Below are 15,836 nucleotides of genomic sequence, written 5' to 3' on the forward strand. Positions count from 1 at the left end.
CAGGCCTTCACGCTCGGGGACGGGAGACAGCGGCCTGTTTCTCCGGGAGCCGCATGATGCCCGCCGCGCTCATGGCCACTTCTGCCAGGCTCATGGGGCAGAAGGCCCCCCAGTGACCCTCCAGCATCACAGGGGCAGTGCTCAGGCCTCCTGCGTGTTCCATGGGAGAACCAGACCACTGCCATCACGGCAGGTAGAATTTAGCTGAGGAAGGCCTCCTTAATCAGAGACCCTTTGCCCACATCGCACGAAGCTGCCTGGAGTTATGTGCACTGTCTGTCAGGCCCCTCGAAACAGCAGCCCTACACCACGGGCGATTCAGGTTCGTGTTTCTGCAAGCTTGCAGATCACTGCGTGTCCCCAGCCTTCCATCACACAGAGAGAGCCTAGCCCAATGGCTCTCACACTTGCTGCTGTTTATAGCCACGTGGGCAGCTGTCAGAAAGCCCATCAGAGGCGGGACCCAGTCTCTAAATGTCCCCACGTCCCTCCAGTGTGGTGCAGTTGGAGAACAGGTGGTCTAACGTGGCGCTTCTCAAACTCGAACGTGTCCAGGAATCACGAAGGGTCTTGTTAAGATGCGGGTCTGCGTGGGGGTATCCAGGCTGGATTTCTAACCAGGTGACAGGGATGCTCCGGACCACACTCGGAGTTGGCAGAGTTTAAATTGCCATTCCCAGTCTGCAAATGCTGGTTTGGTTGGGTTGGGTTTGCTTCATTTGTGGGGAGCGGATAGGAAAGAAAAGTTCTAAGCACTTAGAAGAAAAGGAAGGGAGGGGTGGGTGTGAGGGAGAAAGAGGAAGGGGCGGCCAGCGCTGCGAGCGCACCCTGCCCCCAGGCTCCCCCTGGACCAGGATGGTCTCATCTTCCTTTTTGGCGCCCTCAAATCTGTTCAGGTTCATCTGAGCAGGTGTAAAAGAAGTGGAGAAAGTAGGGAACGGTATTTTTACATGAATGATTTTTTTTTGACTCTTCCAAACAGGTGTTGACGGTTTACCTGGAGACACTGGACCTCCTGGAAATCCCGGTCGCCAAGGTTTCAATGGCTTACCTGGCAACCCAGGTCCGCCTGGCCAAAAGGTGGGTACTGAGCGTTCTCTGGATTGCTGTTTCCCCATCCTTGTGATTAATTGGACCCATAAATTGTGGGCTGTTAATCTCATATGGTTTGTTGGGTCAGCGTGTTTTGTGTTTGAATGAAATAGCATCAAATGGAAAGTACCAAAGTACAAGGGGTAGCACGTGGTCGTGCCTATTTTGGGGAGAATCACTTATTCCTGCTTTGTGGGTGGGCTCTTGCCTGTGTGTGTCCTGGATCTCAGGTACAGTGTGTGTCATATCACGAGTGGAAGGAGAAAGCCGTTTGGAAGCCACTGTCCTGAGTGACCTAACAGCCCCCAGCAGGGTGGGCTGCAGCCTCAGTGATACTGACATTCGGGTCCAATAATTCCTCGTGGTGGGGCTGCCCTGAATACCGTGGGGTCTTTCGCAGCCTCTGTGGCCCCGACCCACAGATGCTAAAGGAGCACCCCGACATGCATGCCCAGTGTGACCGCCGTTACCCAGTGTCACCGTGGGGCAAAGGGCCCTGGTCGGGGACCCCGGGACTAGTGTGACATCGGGTTTCTCTTTGCCCTCGAACACCCCTCTGCTGCTTGCTGATACTCAGCAAGTACAGGCGACTGTTGGTTAGATCCTCTCACGTTCTGATCATAAGGAAAGGAACTGAAGTTGCCAGAAGGCGTCTGCCCTGCCTGGGAAAAGGCCACGGCCAGGAGATGCGCCTTTGCCGGCACAGAGCCCCTGCCCTCGCCTTGGGGGTGGGCGAGGGTGCACACTGGCAGCTGTGCCTCGGTGATGCCGGGGAAGGTTCCTTCTGAGGAACGCCTGACCCGAGGTGGTGTCCCTGCCCCGTGTGGCTGACGTGGAGCATGTGGCCTCCGGACGCCTTCTTTTTTTTTTTTTTGCGGTACGCGGGCCTCTCGCTGTTGTGGCCTCTCCCGTTGCGGAGCACAGGCTCCGGACACGCAGGCTCAGCGGCCATGGCTCACGGGCCCAGCCGCTCCGCGGCATGTGGGGTCCTCCCGTACCGGGGCACGAACCCGTGTCCCCTGCATCGGCAGGCGGACCCTCAACCACTGCGCCACCAGGGAAGCCCAAGGACGCCTTCTTTATGTGACACACCCCCACCTTCCCCTGATGACCCGCACTGGGTGTGTAAGTGAGTCAGTGACCGCAGTATGTAGATCGCCTCAAACACTGGCTCACGAGCTAGTAGATGCCGAATGGAACTGGAATTAAGGATTTGGTTTACGATTTAAATTACTGAGCTTTTTCAAAATCCCTTGGACTGAGTTCCCTCCAGTTTGCAAATTTCACCGCAGGGCCGTGTGGATAAGACACCTCTGCCCGCTTACCTCCACCTGGTCGTCATCTGGAAGTTGTTGCCTTCAGAGATGCCGGGGGGGCCGCTGTGACTTGATGTGCACGTTTTGCTTCACACGGCCCGTCGGGGCTTAAATTGGGGTGTGCTCCTTCCTGCAGGCCCTCAAGATACTGCCTTTATTTTTAATCATCTGTGTGGGTCAAAGCCCTTTGATTCATGAAAAGGTTTTAAACGTTTAATTTGACATGAGAGCTTTCGTTTCATCAAAAAAACGAAGTAAATGGAGTTCTGTTCCAGTCCTGGAACTTTCCACCTCTTAATACCCATTCACTGGCCACACAGCACGCTGGGTGTTGTTCCCACTGTGTAGACTCAGGGCAGCAGAGTCGAGGGGCCGAGACCCAGCGGAAGGAGCTCCTGCCTCTCTGACTGTGGACAAGCCATCCAAACGGGGGAGCCTTGGCTTTCCTCCTTTGTGAAAAGAAAATAATAAAAATTACCTCCCTTTCGGCTTGTAGTGAGATTGAAAGGCAACAATAGGTGTGAAGAAGCTTCGCCAACTGGAAGGTGGGACAAATACCGTTCTTATAAATGCACCAGCAGCATCGGTTAACACGTACGCCCTTGGCCTGATAAAATCGCGGGCTCTGAGGGTCACTGGCTTCTCCGTGCTTCATGGTTTCCAGGGCGAGCCTGGAGTTGGTCTGCCGGGACTCAAAGGTCTGCCAGGACTCCCTGGCATCCCCGGCACCCCTGGAGAGAAGGGAAACGTCGGGGGACCAGGCGTTCCTGGAGAGCACGGCGCCATCGGCCCTGCAGGCCTTCAGGGAATCAGAGGTAACTTCTTATGGGCAAATCCAGCTTGTGGTAGGGACGGGGTCTGTTTATTGTGTGTCCGCAGAGCACCTATCGGGGCTCAGTAAACGTTTGCTGAATGAATGATGAAAATTCTAGACGGGTTCCTGGCGAGCGGTGTGAGTGGGTGGTAGGTGCTGACATCGCTGTGTCCGCATGTGGTACATTCACGATTTCTTCCCCATCCAGGTGACCCGGGACCTCCTGGATTGCAAGGCCCCAAAGGAGCTTCTGGAGTCCCCGGAATAGGCCCTCCTGGAGCTATGGGACCCCCTGGAGGACAGGGACCCCCAGGGTCATCAGGTGATACTACGTTCTTCCAGAATGTTCCCTTCCCTAACTCATAATCTGTGACTAAAAGGGGGAAAAGTCAGTTCTATTCTGTGGCTGTAGGTTTGGTTGTTTGCTTACACGTAAGGTCACAGGCGCCTTTCTTCACCTCCCTCTGAGCTTGGTTTACGTGCCAAAGACACCTCCCCTTTATATTGTATGTTCTTTACCTTTTACATTTAATTTAGAAGGATCGGTATCTCTATCTTATCTTTCCATAAGAGGTTTAGTAAGTTGTAGGTAACTTAAACAAAATGAGTTCATGTCTGGAAGCTACCTTTGCCTTTAATAATCATTCTAGAAGTGAGACAGAGAGGGTGGACCAGGGCAGGACAGTCAGGGAGAGACACCGTGGAGAAGCTGGGCTTAGGTCTGAATACTACGGAGGGGCCTGGGTGGGAATTGCTGACCGCTCACGGCAGGTAGGCGGGGCTTTGTCTTGGGACGTTATTTGCCCACCGATGGCCCCAAACACCACTATCTGGGAAGGTGGAAGCTGTTCCCCTGTACCCCCGACGTGGGCACGGCTACACACCTTCTGCAGAAAGTAACAGTTAAACAGGGTACAGGATGCTGCAGGACACCCTGTCGATCCTGCTGACGCCCCCTTTCTCTTCCCCACCTCAGGCCCCCCTGGAGTGAAAGGAGAGAAGGGCTTCCCCGGATTCCCAGGCCTGGACATGCCGGGCCCCAAAGGAGACAAAGGGCCTCAGGGGCTCCCCGGCCTGACGGGACAGTCGGGACTGCCTGGTCTCCCTGGACAGCAGGGCACACCTGGACAGCCCGGGTTCCCAGGTAAATGACCTGTGAACTCCACCCAAGTGGATGCTGGGGAGACGCCTCACCTGGTCTTGTTCATGACCCTCGCTCGGCATCTGCCGTCAGCGTTCACGGTCCTTCCATCCGGCCACAGGTCCCAAGGGAGAGATGGGCGTCATGGGGACCCCCGGGCAGCCCGGCTCGCCAGGACCAGCGGGTGTGCCAGGATTGCCGGGTGAAAAAGGTAGGGAGCCGTGACTCCGGAAAAGCCCATCTCATGTCGGTGTCCCGATGCCTTGTGGGAAATTCTCCAAGAGTCGTAGGTCATTGTTCATTTCAAGAGGCCTGGGAAAGAAGATCAAGCTAGGGTCCAGAAGACCCCCTCTTCCAGGAGGCGCTCAGGGGTCCTGGGGATGAAGGGCTGTGCCCTGCCGAAAAGTCAGAGAGAAGACAGGTTTCCGGGTTTCCTTGTTGGCATGGTAGAGTTTTCGTTTTTTTTGTTTTGTTTTGAGAAATGGTGGTATTTTTAGTCATTCGAAGATTCAGTCACAGCAACTGAGTCTTTGGAATCAAATTAGCAAACAGGGGAAGTTTACAAGTCTTACTTTTTATTACTTATCTTGATATTTGAAATTGGTTCAGATACTGTTTTTAAAAAAGAAATTGACTTTAGATGTGAGACATAAAAACGGTCATCTGTTTAGTTGAACAGGAAAATTCTGTTCTTTTGGATAGAATTGAGGGGCCACTGAGCAGATGTCGTGAAGGTATTTGAGAAGGAGAGAAAATATAAATTATTTAATAAGTGAAGTCTCCTATGTTGGAATTATTAGCAAATAATGAATTCTAGAAGATGGCTTTTTTGTTCATTTCCCTGCTGTCGCATTCTTCTGGGTAACTCGGACCCTCGCCGTTTAACGCCACTTTTGGACAGACTATTAGTTCTTTATAGGTAGTTTATCAGTTACTTCTACTGGCCAGAAAGAACAGCACACTCGTCACTGCCTTGGGGGCCCCTGGCCACGCGTCACTCGGTGCCTCCTCTTCTTTCTACAGGGGACCACGGCTTCCCGGGCAGCTCGGGACCCAGGGGAGACCCTGGCTTCAAGGGTGATAAAGGAGATGTGGGTCTTCCTGGCAAGCCGGGCTCCATGGATAAAGTGGACATGGGCAGCATGAAAGGCCAGAAGGGAGACCAAGGAGAAAAAGGTAACGCGGAGGACAGTTTACCTTCGGAGGGGGGAGAAGGTGTCTAACGAGTTATTCAGTTCTTCACAGACCTGTGTTTCTACAGTTTGTCTTATTTTAAGCAGACGTGGTCGTCACTATTTTTGTGTGTGTGTCGTGCAGGACAAATCGGCCCAACTGGTGATAAAGGATCCCGGGGAGATCCTGGAACCCCAGGAGTGCCTGGAAAGGACGGTCAGGCAGGACACCCTGGGCAGCCAGGTATGGAAGGGAGTTCAAGGTCGCCAGCTCGGCAGGGGCTCGTGTTGGGAGAGGTTACCTGGCAGTTTTCATGGGTGTTGACCTGTTGGGTTTTTCTCTTTATGATTCTAGGACCTAAAGGTGATCCGGGCATAAGTGGGACCCCAGGTGCTCCGGGACTTCCTGGACCCAAAGGATCGGTTGGTGGAATGGGCCTGCCAGGTATGTGGGGTTTAGGAAAGGAGTTCCCTTTCCAGTGCTTGTACATGTGGTGCTTGTGGGATGAGTCTGCGGGTGAGACCCGCTTCACGGAGGACGCAATCCAGGGAGACGTGTCTTTGACACAGACTCACATCTTCAATCCTGTGTGGTCTCTTGCCTAGGGATGGTGGCATTTGGTTGACCTTCCAGCCATTGCTTAAACAAGCAAACAAACAAAACTCGTCACAGTTTAATAAAATGAAACACGGGCTGTGCACTATGAACTTCCAGTTACCTCCAAGTGATCCGTCTACTTGGATCCGTCGAGGAGGTGATTAATTCTCCATTCAGTTGTGTCAGTGCAAGCAGCTCGTGCCTGTAAAGCCCTTTGACGTTAGCTCAGAAGAATCCCCTGGGCTCCTCCGCCCTGGTCCCGAGCTGGCCTCCCAGGCTTTGCCATCAGCGTTTGCGGCGGTGACAGCGACCAGAGCAGAGGCAGCAGATGGAAGGCTCAGGCCCCGATGGTCCAGGTGCTACTGCTTCCTCGAACTTGCCTGGAGCAGGAAGTCAGGGCAGCCAGCCTGTCTCCCTCACTCCTCCCAAGTCTTGGCGAGGCGCGTTGTCACTTTGCTTGAGCTATAAACACCCAGCGGCTGCAGTAAGGCTTCTTAAATTCTTTTTGCAACGAATCTCTTGGGCCTGTCATTCAGTCCGCTAGGCAGATGCTGGTTGCAATAAAACAACCAGCGTTCCCTTTGTTGCAGTAATCTCCCAGGCCTTGGCTGCAATTTAATATCCAAGTTCTCCTTACAATAGCATCACCAACCGACTCACAGCTGCCCCTAACAACCAAGCCAGCAGCCGCAGAGGGTCAGGTACAGGGCCGGGCATAAGCCTGCTTCCCTGGGACCTATTTATAAATTAGTTTGACTGCCCACATCCGTCCTGGAAGCAGGTACGCTTTTACTCTCCATGGCCTGCCTCTCGCCCCCTCTGATTCATTCGGATAATGAGGTTTGACTACGGAACGAAAGACATGGAAGCCATGTTTAATGCTGTTGGGAAAGGAAGCATGCTCAGCGGTTAATGTATTTTTTCTCCCTTTGTAACGTGGTTGTCTTTAAAAGACAGGAGGAACGTTTCCTGGCGTGGTTCTAATGTGGCCTGGGGGGCTGGCGCCTGCCTGGATCACTTACAGCTTGAGAAATGAGGGGATACGTGTTCTTCCATCTCATTCTTGGCCGGTAGTTGAGACGCTTTCCTATTTTTAACGTTAGCACCTGCTAAGCACACGTTCTGTTTCAATTGTGTGTGTTTCTAGGAATACCTGGAGAAAAAGGTGTGCCTGGCCTCCCTGGCCTGCAGGGCATCCCTGGCTCACCTGGAGAAAAGGGAGCAAAAGGAGAGAAAGGGCAGGCGGGTCTACCTGGCATTGGGATTCCAGGACGGCCCGGGGAGAAGGTAACAGCATCCCCGCGGAAGCCCCTCCCACCCATCCCCACAGAAAGGCTTTGGGAGGACCGTTTACTGAGCATCTCCACACAGTAGATGAATCATAACACAGAACGGTTTCTCCAGTTGATTTTACGTCTCCCTGCCTCCCCCTTCTATTCATGGCCTGTGTCCCCAAGGAGGATCCGAGACGTGCTGAGAGCTTGGGTAGCAAGTTATCATGGGGAGAAATGGAGAAGGAACACGAGAAGCAGAACAGGCAACTGCTCTTTGCTCTGGGTTTCTAGTTTTTCCTCCATTTTCAGAGGGCTTTGAGTCTCCCCTTCGAAAGCTGGAAGTGGAATTCTGCCATGCGATAGTCATTGCACTCCCATGTATACAGAAAGCACCTCCAGACGCATGTCCAAGGACAGATATGACATTAATGGGCCCAATTTTCACCCACAGGGAGACCAAGGGGTAGCAGGTTTTCCAGGAAGCCCTGGAGAGAAGGGAGAGAAAGGAAGCAGTGGGATCCCAGGGATGCCCGGGTCTCCGGGCCCCAAAGGCTCACCAGGGAGTGTTGGCTATCCAGGTAAGTGAGCTGGCCTCCTCCTGAGCTCGGGGTTCAAGGATGGCAAAGAGAAACTCAAAGTCATGGGAATTCTGGTGTTTTGGTTTTTCTTTAGGAAGCCCTGGGTTGCCTGGAGAAAAAGGTGACAAAGGCCTTCCGGGATTGGATGGCATCCCTGGCATCAAAGGAGAAGCAGGTAGAGACCACTTTTTAGGACACAGGTGGGGGCCTGTGGAGAAGAGGCCAAGGGGCATCAAGGCTGGGTGACCTCTGAATGACCAGCTGGGCTCACACCTCCATTTCCAGATGAACAAACTGAGTCTAGGGGGACTTCTAGGGTCTTTCCACCAGTTAGACCTAGAACTGGTTTTACAGCTAGCTCCAATTGGGTCTAGAAACTTTTCCTGTTCGGCATGGTAGATGGATGTCCTTTCTCTCCACTCTCACGAGCTTTAGGGGGTCACTGTGCAGTGGTGTTGCTGCCGCATGAGGGTCCCTTCTGAAGGGGTGTCAGGAGTAACCTCGGGGAAGCTGGGCATGCTAGGGGGTGGGAGGTACAGCTCCCTGGAAAAATGTCGGGATTGGTGCATTTTACATGCAGATCACGGTGCCGTGATAGGTTCCATGCCTGACCGATCTGACCTTTCTCTTTGAGGTCTTCCTGGGAAGCCTGGTCTCACGGGCCCGGCCGGCCAGAAAGGGGAGCCCGGCAGTGATGGATTCCCAGGGTCGGCAGGAGAGAAGGGTGAACCAGGTATGTTGGGCTCCCATTTCCCTTTCAGAATGAGACTCTGCTCTGGAGTAAACGTCTCCCAGAGACTTACATTCCATGCTAAGTGACCGGAGCTGGGTGTAAGCTGGGCATAAGTGACATCCTTACAGCTGTTTAAGCAACAATGTGGGCAAGTGGGGCAGGATTGGATGAGAAAAGGGGAAAGAGGATGTTCATTTATTCCACAAATACTTATGGGCATCTACCCTTAAAATGGCCTGAGCTCTCAGTGTGAGTGAAGGAGACACCGTAGAAAGCCCAGACCGCTGCCTTCTCTGCCTGGCCTTTCCCTCTTTAGAGGAACGGTCCTGGGAATATTCTCAGTCCCCAGAATCTGCTCCTGTTACTGATGGGAGCACGGCAACTTGGGCAAAAGTGTGAGCTGCGGGCTCCGATGATGACAATCACATACATAATAATATTCGTATATAGCAAGAGGGTGACACACAGACAGTTTGAAACAGGTTGCCCTCAGTCAGGGGGATGGAGGGAGGGAAATAGTGCTGGGGAGGAGCATGGAGGGGGATCCATGGCTGTTAGTGTTGGTCTCTTCCTAAAGTTCATTTCTTTCATTCTATGAGCCTTATGTTTATATTATGTACATTCATTTTCCTATAAAAATAGTTTGTAAGAAATGCCTCCACACCTACTTCCCCCCTTTGAATCTTCCCTTATGCGCTTTACTCACATTTGTGGACTCCCTGGTGTCTGCTTCCCCAAATATCACTGGCTCTGTGCACTGCCTTTGTGAATAGCTGTTAGTTGGATAGTCATCTGAGAAAAGCCAATTGGTGAGTCTCCAGACAGTAATGGGAAATAAGTACCCAACTGTACAGATCGTTTCTCCTAAATGCTGTAATGGTTCTGGGCTCAAAGGTACTTGGGAAAATGTACTAAATTATATATATATCCAGTCAAGGGTATCTTAGAACAACTGTAGTGATATAATTTTACTTGCAAAGTGCAATGGACTAATTTCTCTGTGTTTCGCAAATAGTATATGGTATCGGCGCAAAGAGTGGATATTGCTTTGTGCTGTTCCTGCAGCTCGGCTGTTTTAGGAGAGAAAAACGGGACTTCTTACCTTTATCTCGTAGGTCTACCCGGAAGAGGATTCCCAGGGTTTCCAGGGGCCAAAGGAGAGAAAGGTAACACATTTGCTAAATGTGTTCTTCCTTTTCAACTAACTGCTGATACACGTGGCACTGGCAGAGCAGGGTGAGCAGATACAAGGAAGCACGTGGACATGGGTGATAGATTATGGGTCGGGGACAGTCGAATTGCCACTTTCTACTGGCTCGTGGCAAACCACTGCGTGGCGTGTGTGTTTCGGATTCATAGCCTTGTGAAGTGGGGTGGGGGGAAATCCCAGGGAGGGCCCAACCATCCTTCTAGGTGGTGACCCTGTTTCCTCCCCTTATTTTTTCTTAATAACCTTGAAGCAATCCTAGAATTTTGTCATTTCGTTGGCAAGTTTGGGGTAATATGTTTAAAACAACATGCAGGGTTTTTTCTACAAGCTCTCACTTAAAAAAATTTGTTTAAAACAGCTTTATTGAGGTATCACTGACATCTAATAAATTGCATATATTTAAAGTGTACAATTTGCCAAATCTTGGTATATGTACACACCCATGAAAATATCAGCTCATTCAAGACAGTGAATGCATCGTCACCCCAGAAGTTTCCTGGGCTGCCTTGTCACCCCCCCTCTGCTCCTTCCTGTCCCCACCCCGACCTGCCCCCCAAGCAACCATTGGTCTGCTTTCTGGCACTGTAGATTAGCTTGTATTTTCTAGAATTTTACATTCACGGAATCCTACAGCATGTACGTTTTCGCCTGACTTCATTCGCGCAGCATAATGAATTTGAGTCACCTGTGCTGTTCGTTGTGTCAATAGTTTATTCCTTTTTCTTGCTGAGTCGTATTCCATGGTGTAGCTGTAACACAGTTTGTTTATTCATTCACCTGTTGGTAGAACAAGCCCTTAATTTCAGCAATGCCATACCTTGCAGGCTTGTCTGCACATCTATTCAAATGCCTTTGCCATAGAACACCACCTTTAAAAAGTGTAAAGAATGGTTGCAGTTTCTTTGTACCCTAAGCTTTCTCTTCCTCAGGTGGGCCATGGCGGGTGTCTGGCATGTTATTTAATAAAAAGGAGAGAGAAGGGCACCAGCTCCGGTTTCCTCCTGGATCCTTCTGGAAGCCCCTCCCTCCTCTTTGGTGCACTGGATTTCTCTTCTTCCCTGCATTTCACCGTGATCTCAACCTGTCTTTACTGTTTAGGTTCAAAGGGTGACGTGGGTTTCCCAGGCTTAGCTGGGAGCCCAGGAATTCCTGGATCCAAAGGAGAACAAGGATTCATGGGTCCTCCGGGGCCACAGGGACAGCCGGGGTTGCCAGGCACTCCGGGCCACGCGGTGGAGGGGCGCAAAGGAGACCGGGGCCCACAGGGCCAACCTGGCCTGCCAGGTAAGGGTGTGTCACTAGGTTCAGAGCTGGGACTGAAACAGGGGCACAAACATACACAAGTATCAAAGAAATTGGAATAATTAAGTTCTCAAATGAGCTTTTTATTTAGAAGTTTACAACATTTATTACCATTGAAACTGCTTAAGACCTTGGGCCCCTTTTACCTAGGCCTCCATTGGGTCAGTACTTTTCTCGTGCTCTTTCTTTCAAGGAACAAGCAATTAGGGAGAGGGAGAAGGCCATTACTGAAAAGGACTGGAGCACAAATGCCATGTGTGGCTGGTTGTTTAAAACCAGCACGACCTTCTGTCACACCTGTTCCCCCATGAACAGGTGGCTGCCCTACAGCGCAGCCACCCCTGAGCACAGAGACCACAGGGCACTTGACTCTGAGACTGTGGTGTTTATATCGACGTTTACTGCCTGTCGAGGAGATTCTTCCTTCTAGGACCTGCCTGGATGTCTTCAGGGCTCATGCTGCTTAAATGATGTTGTTGTAGACAGTTGGGGACAGTTGGGTGGCAGTGGTGACGACCACAGCCCAGTGACACTTACACATAAAACCACCCTCTGACCTCAAACGTGGGACTTCTGTGTCTCCCATTAGGGCTTCCGGGACCCATGGGGCCTCCAGGGCTCCCTGGGCTTGATGGGCTGAAAGGTGACAAGGGAAACCCAGGCTGGCCGGGCACTCCTGGGGCTCCAGGGCCCAAGGGAGACCCAGGATTCCAGGGCATGCCGGTGAGTTGTCCCTTGGCAGGTCTTGTTTTTGAAAAGGATCATAAGATAATACTTGTGTGTGTATGTGTGTATTCATGTGTGTTACACTCCCAGATCCTCCCTGAAGCAGCCCCTTCTCTCTGGCAAGTAATCAGCCATCTTTACTGGCATCATGATAGGCAACTATTACAAAACTTTTTACAATCTAGTTTTACACAGACCATCAAAAGTGAAACGTTATACTACTGGAGATTTTAGTTCAATGCCTGGGTTTAAAAATCTATATACAAATGATGCAAAAAGAAAGCCTCAGTAACATAGAAGTATATCCCTATTCCTAGTGCCATTCAGTGTCTGTCTATCTCTATGTATACATATGTGCATTATATGTACACATATGTAGATATACGTTTGTGCATGTAATTTTGCTTATGGCACTTTTTAAAATAAGGTAAAGCAAAGAAACATTACAACTTTTTGTATACTGAGAAAGGAACAACTATGTTGAAATACCTAGAAATTAAGATAATATTTTTTAAATACAAAAATATCACTGTATTATAAAGGAAAATAATCCTTCTTTAGTATTTTTTATGTTTTTTTTTCCATATTTAAAAGCACTTTTAAGAAAAGATGCAAAGCTAATTTTAAAGAAAAATCGCTGTGGTTGAGCGTTGGGAGTAAAGCCATCCAGAAAGGCTCTTTGGTGTTGATAGATTGAGATGTTGCCATGACCGATGTTTAGGGAGTTTCGACTCTGTTCATGGCATCGTGCTATGGGGTGGGGACAGTGGGATGTAAGATTTACACCTGCTCCTGGAATTTACCACACAGGCGGACAAGCAGAAGGGACAGAGTGACTGAAGCAAGTTGCTGCAATTTCCAGCTCCCTAATTTAGGCGCACACACAGGTTTTGTCATTCTTTTTACATCTTTAAGCAACCACAGGCAACATTCGTTCACAGAGCTACTTCAGAACATGGAGGGGCTGTTCCCAACTTCCTGACTACCAGTTGCTTGAGGGACCTGTGTCTCCCGAGCCGTTCCCGACTGACGTTCTCTTTGTGTGTCTAGGGGGTCGGTGGCTCTCCAGGAGCTACAGGTGCTAAGGGTGATATGGGACCTCCAGGAGTTCCAGGGTTTCAAGGTAAGACATAAGGGAGATGCCGCTTGAAGACACATTTACCTGCCACCAGAGCCGCAGCCCCTGGTGCTTTCCTGTTGATAGGCCTAGCATTGCAGTACAAGATCCTGTTCTCTTCAAATTAAAATGCCATTTCTGGGGGGCTGCCCCGTTTGTAGAATCCCATGCATAGCAGTAGAAAGACATTCTGATTTTCGTACTAAGAATCAGTGGATCATTTGCATCTCAATGAGAAGTCATGGATTTGGGCCATTCATTAATTTTTTAATGTTTGAAGCAAATATTTATTGGGTACCTACCAGCTTCCAGGCACTTTGATTTTTTTTACTGCAGCATCAGGTACATATGAATGAAAGGTGAATACAACAAGTTCTCAGCTTGCAGGCATCTTGTGGTCTAGTTGGGGACACGTGTGAACCAGATCGTGACCAAAAACAGAATCACGTGCTCCTCCACTGGTTGTGACCATTTTATGGTTTGCTGCATGTTTGGAAAAATGTGACCTCTGGGTTTTAGAAAGAAGAGTTTCATCAAAAGTTTTACATAGCTGACTACAAGTAATGTTCTTTTCTTCCACATGCATAAATTGGAAATGTGTTCACTGTGTGTGTGTATGCGTGTATTATACGTGTATATGTATGTAGGTGTGTATAGGTACACATAAGCATATGTGTACATGTATGTGCATATATGTATATACTGTGTGTATTCACACACACACGGTTATTGTTTGGAGTTCTGTGCAAAGACAGTGTTTTACTTTCCACCAGGGCAGAAAGGCCTCCCTGGCCTTCAGGGAGTTAAAGGTGACCAAGGAGACCAAGGTTTCCCTGGAACTAAAGGTAAGAGAATTTGGTCATTAGAAAACAGCAGTTGAAAATTCTTTGGCCACTTGGCAGGGTTCCTATATTTGGCTAACCTAGTTGACATTTTTACCAACGACTTGTCCTGAAAGTCAAGTTTGTTAAGTCTGTGCCTGAGATAAATCCAGTGGAAAGGGGTGAGAGACAAAATCTCACAGGCTCTGAGGGCAGACGGAAATCAGCCGTAAAAATCAGGAACGAAGTCCGTCTTGCAGGCTGAACAAACTGTGGCTGGACAGTATGGAATTCTTTCTAAGAAAGGGGCTGCCTTAGCTTCTCCACGGGGAGCCAGACGTGCCGAGTGGCTCCAGAGACACAGCTGGTCTTAGAAGGAAGTGGTCTGAGGGAGTCTGCATCCCATCCTGGTCTCTGCGGGTCAGAGCTTATTTCGAGGGCTGCGTTTAGTTTTCAAGACCGTGTTTCAAGAGAGGGAGTGAGCAACCAGAATGCACTGAGAAGTGGATTGTTCGCGGAGAAAATAAATGGGGAAACGTGGGAGGAGTGAGGAAACGGAGGAAAGGGCGGCTGCGGTAGACCCGAGGCCCCCAGCTTCACGTGGCCGCTCTGTGTACTTCAGGGCCCGTCAGGCAGGAGGAGGTTTACGTTTACTCAGCACTGAAAGATTAAGACCAGTGGTTCTGGTGTGCAGTAAGGCAGATCTCGGATACGTACGAGAAAAAAGTCCTAATTTCACCTGGTGGAGCTCCCCACGTGAGGGGTGGTTCCTTGAGGGGGATGAGCTTCCCCTTGGGTCAGGGGTCCATCAGGGCCTCCAGATCTGAGTGGACATTTGACACTGGTGACCCCGAGGTCTGTTCCAGTCCCGAGGATTCAGGATTCTAGGTTAGATAATAGAGACGCGCAGATGCCCGTGTGTCTCGTCGTGAGGGTCTGGTCCCTCGTGGTTTTGATAGTGATTCTCCTTGTGAGAAGCACTGCGTTTGATTGGGTTTCATGTCAGAAGCTGTTTCTGCCCTGAATGTGGACTGTGAAATTGACCAGTGGCTGCCCTGATTCCCACAGGTCTTCCTGGTCCCCCGGGCCCCCCGGGTCCATACGACATCATCAAAGGGGAGCCAGGGCTCCCTGGTCCTGAGGGCCCCGCAGGTCTGAAAGGGCTTCAGGGACCTCCAGGCCCCAAAGGACAACAAGGTAGGAATAACCGCGCTGTGCAGAGGGCTGTGGAGGCGGGAGGGAGCTGACCCGGGCGGCGTTTCCTCTTCACCCGCATGTCTCACAACAGCCTCTGGGCAGTGACTGTGTAAACACGTATTTGAAGATGACTTTCTTACCTTCCTTCAGTGTATGTCAAAACCACGTGAAGTTTCTGAAGAGGCCTAGCAAGGTCAGAAAAAGAAATCCAAGGAAAGCTAGGGCAGCACACAACTCAATACGTCTATGTTCACTTAGAAAAACATGGGCAAAGGAATGGGAAAAGCATCTCTCCCGGCGAGGAGATAGGGAACTGCAGGAAGCAGCAATCCAGAATTGTAGGGGTGGGTGTTCTCCACGGCGGCCCAAAAGCTCTACCCAAGTGGCCAAGATCTGTGCAAATCCCTGTGGTTCCCGGACACCTTAGGCTAGAATCTTTCTGATTATTGGGGCTAAACACTCCTTACTTCCAAAGCTATTGCTGAGGAGTGGGGATGGAAGAATGAAAACACTTAGAGTAGAAAGGTAGCATCCATGAGAATTTGTTTTAACCACCTAGGAATAAACCACACACATGAAAACAAAAAAACTACCCACGTCAATAAACCCGGTGCCTAAACATTATCTGAGACACCAGAACGTGGCCGAGAGGGGGGAAACACCTGAGAAAATGCAAATGCATCAGATCTCTCCCTACCCCCATGTGACTGCCTTTCCCCAAACTGTGTGCCAAACAAGAACAAGA

General features: G+C 50.4%; 1 protein-coding gene across 1 annotated transcript in view; it reads left to right on the plus strand.

Moving 5' to 3' along the window:
- Nucleotides 1-15,836, plus strand: part of COL4A1 (collagen type IV alpha 1 chain) — a 148,232-nt gene that overhangs the window by 121,430 nt on the left and 10,966 nt on the right. The window contains exons 29-46 of the mRNA XM_029209813.1: nucleotides 983-1,080; nucleotides 3,073-3,223; nucleotides 3,431-3,544; nucleotides 4,199-4,366; nucleotides 4,485-4,574; nucleotides 5,387-5,539; nucleotides 5,681-5,779; nucleotides 5,891-5,980; nucleotides 7,281-7,420; nucleotides 7,859-7,985; nucleotides 8,080-8,160; nucleotides 8,620-8,718; nucleotides 9,834-9,884; nucleotides 11,027-11,212; nucleotides 11,820-11,953; nucleotides 13,007-13,079; nucleotides 13,847-13,918; nucleotides 14,963-15,091. Coding sequence (XP_029065646.1) covers nucleotides 983-1,080; nucleotides 3,073-3,223; nucleotides 3,431-3,544; nucleotides 4,199-4,366; nucleotides 4,485-4,574; nucleotides 5,387-5,539; nucleotides 5,681-5,779; nucleotides 5,891-5,980; nucleotides 7,281-7,420; nucleotides 7,859-7,985; nucleotides 8,080-8,160; nucleotides 8,620-8,718; nucleotides 9,834-9,884; nucleotides 11,027-11,212; nucleotides 11,820-11,953; nucleotides 13,007-13,079; nucleotides 13,847-13,918; nucleotides 14,963-15,091 — 2,055 coding nt within the window. The remainder of the gene's footprint in view (nucleotides 1-982; nucleotides 1,081-3,072; nucleotides 3,224-3,430; nucleotides 3,545-4,198; nucleotides 4,367-4,484; nucleotides 4,575-5,386; nucleotides 5,540-5,680; nucleotides 5,780-5,890; nucleotides 5,981-7,280; nucleotides 7,421-7,858; nucleotides 7,986-8,079; nucleotides 8,161-8,619; nucleotides 8,719-9,833; nucleotides 9,885-11,026; nucleotides 11,213-11,819; nucleotides 11,954-13,006; nucleotides 13,080-13,846; nucleotides 13,919-14,962; nucleotides 15,092-15,836) is intronic.

Source organism: Monodon monoceros, unplaced genomic scaffold, assembly GCF_005190385.1.
Source record: "Monodon monoceros isolate NGI ecotype Baffin Bay Population unplaced genomic scaffold, NGI_Narwhal_1 Super_Scaffold_8, whole genome shotgun sequence".
Taxonomy (NCBI): Eukaryota; Metazoa; Chordata; class Mammalia; order Artiodactyla; family Monodontidae; genus Monodon; species Monodon monoceros.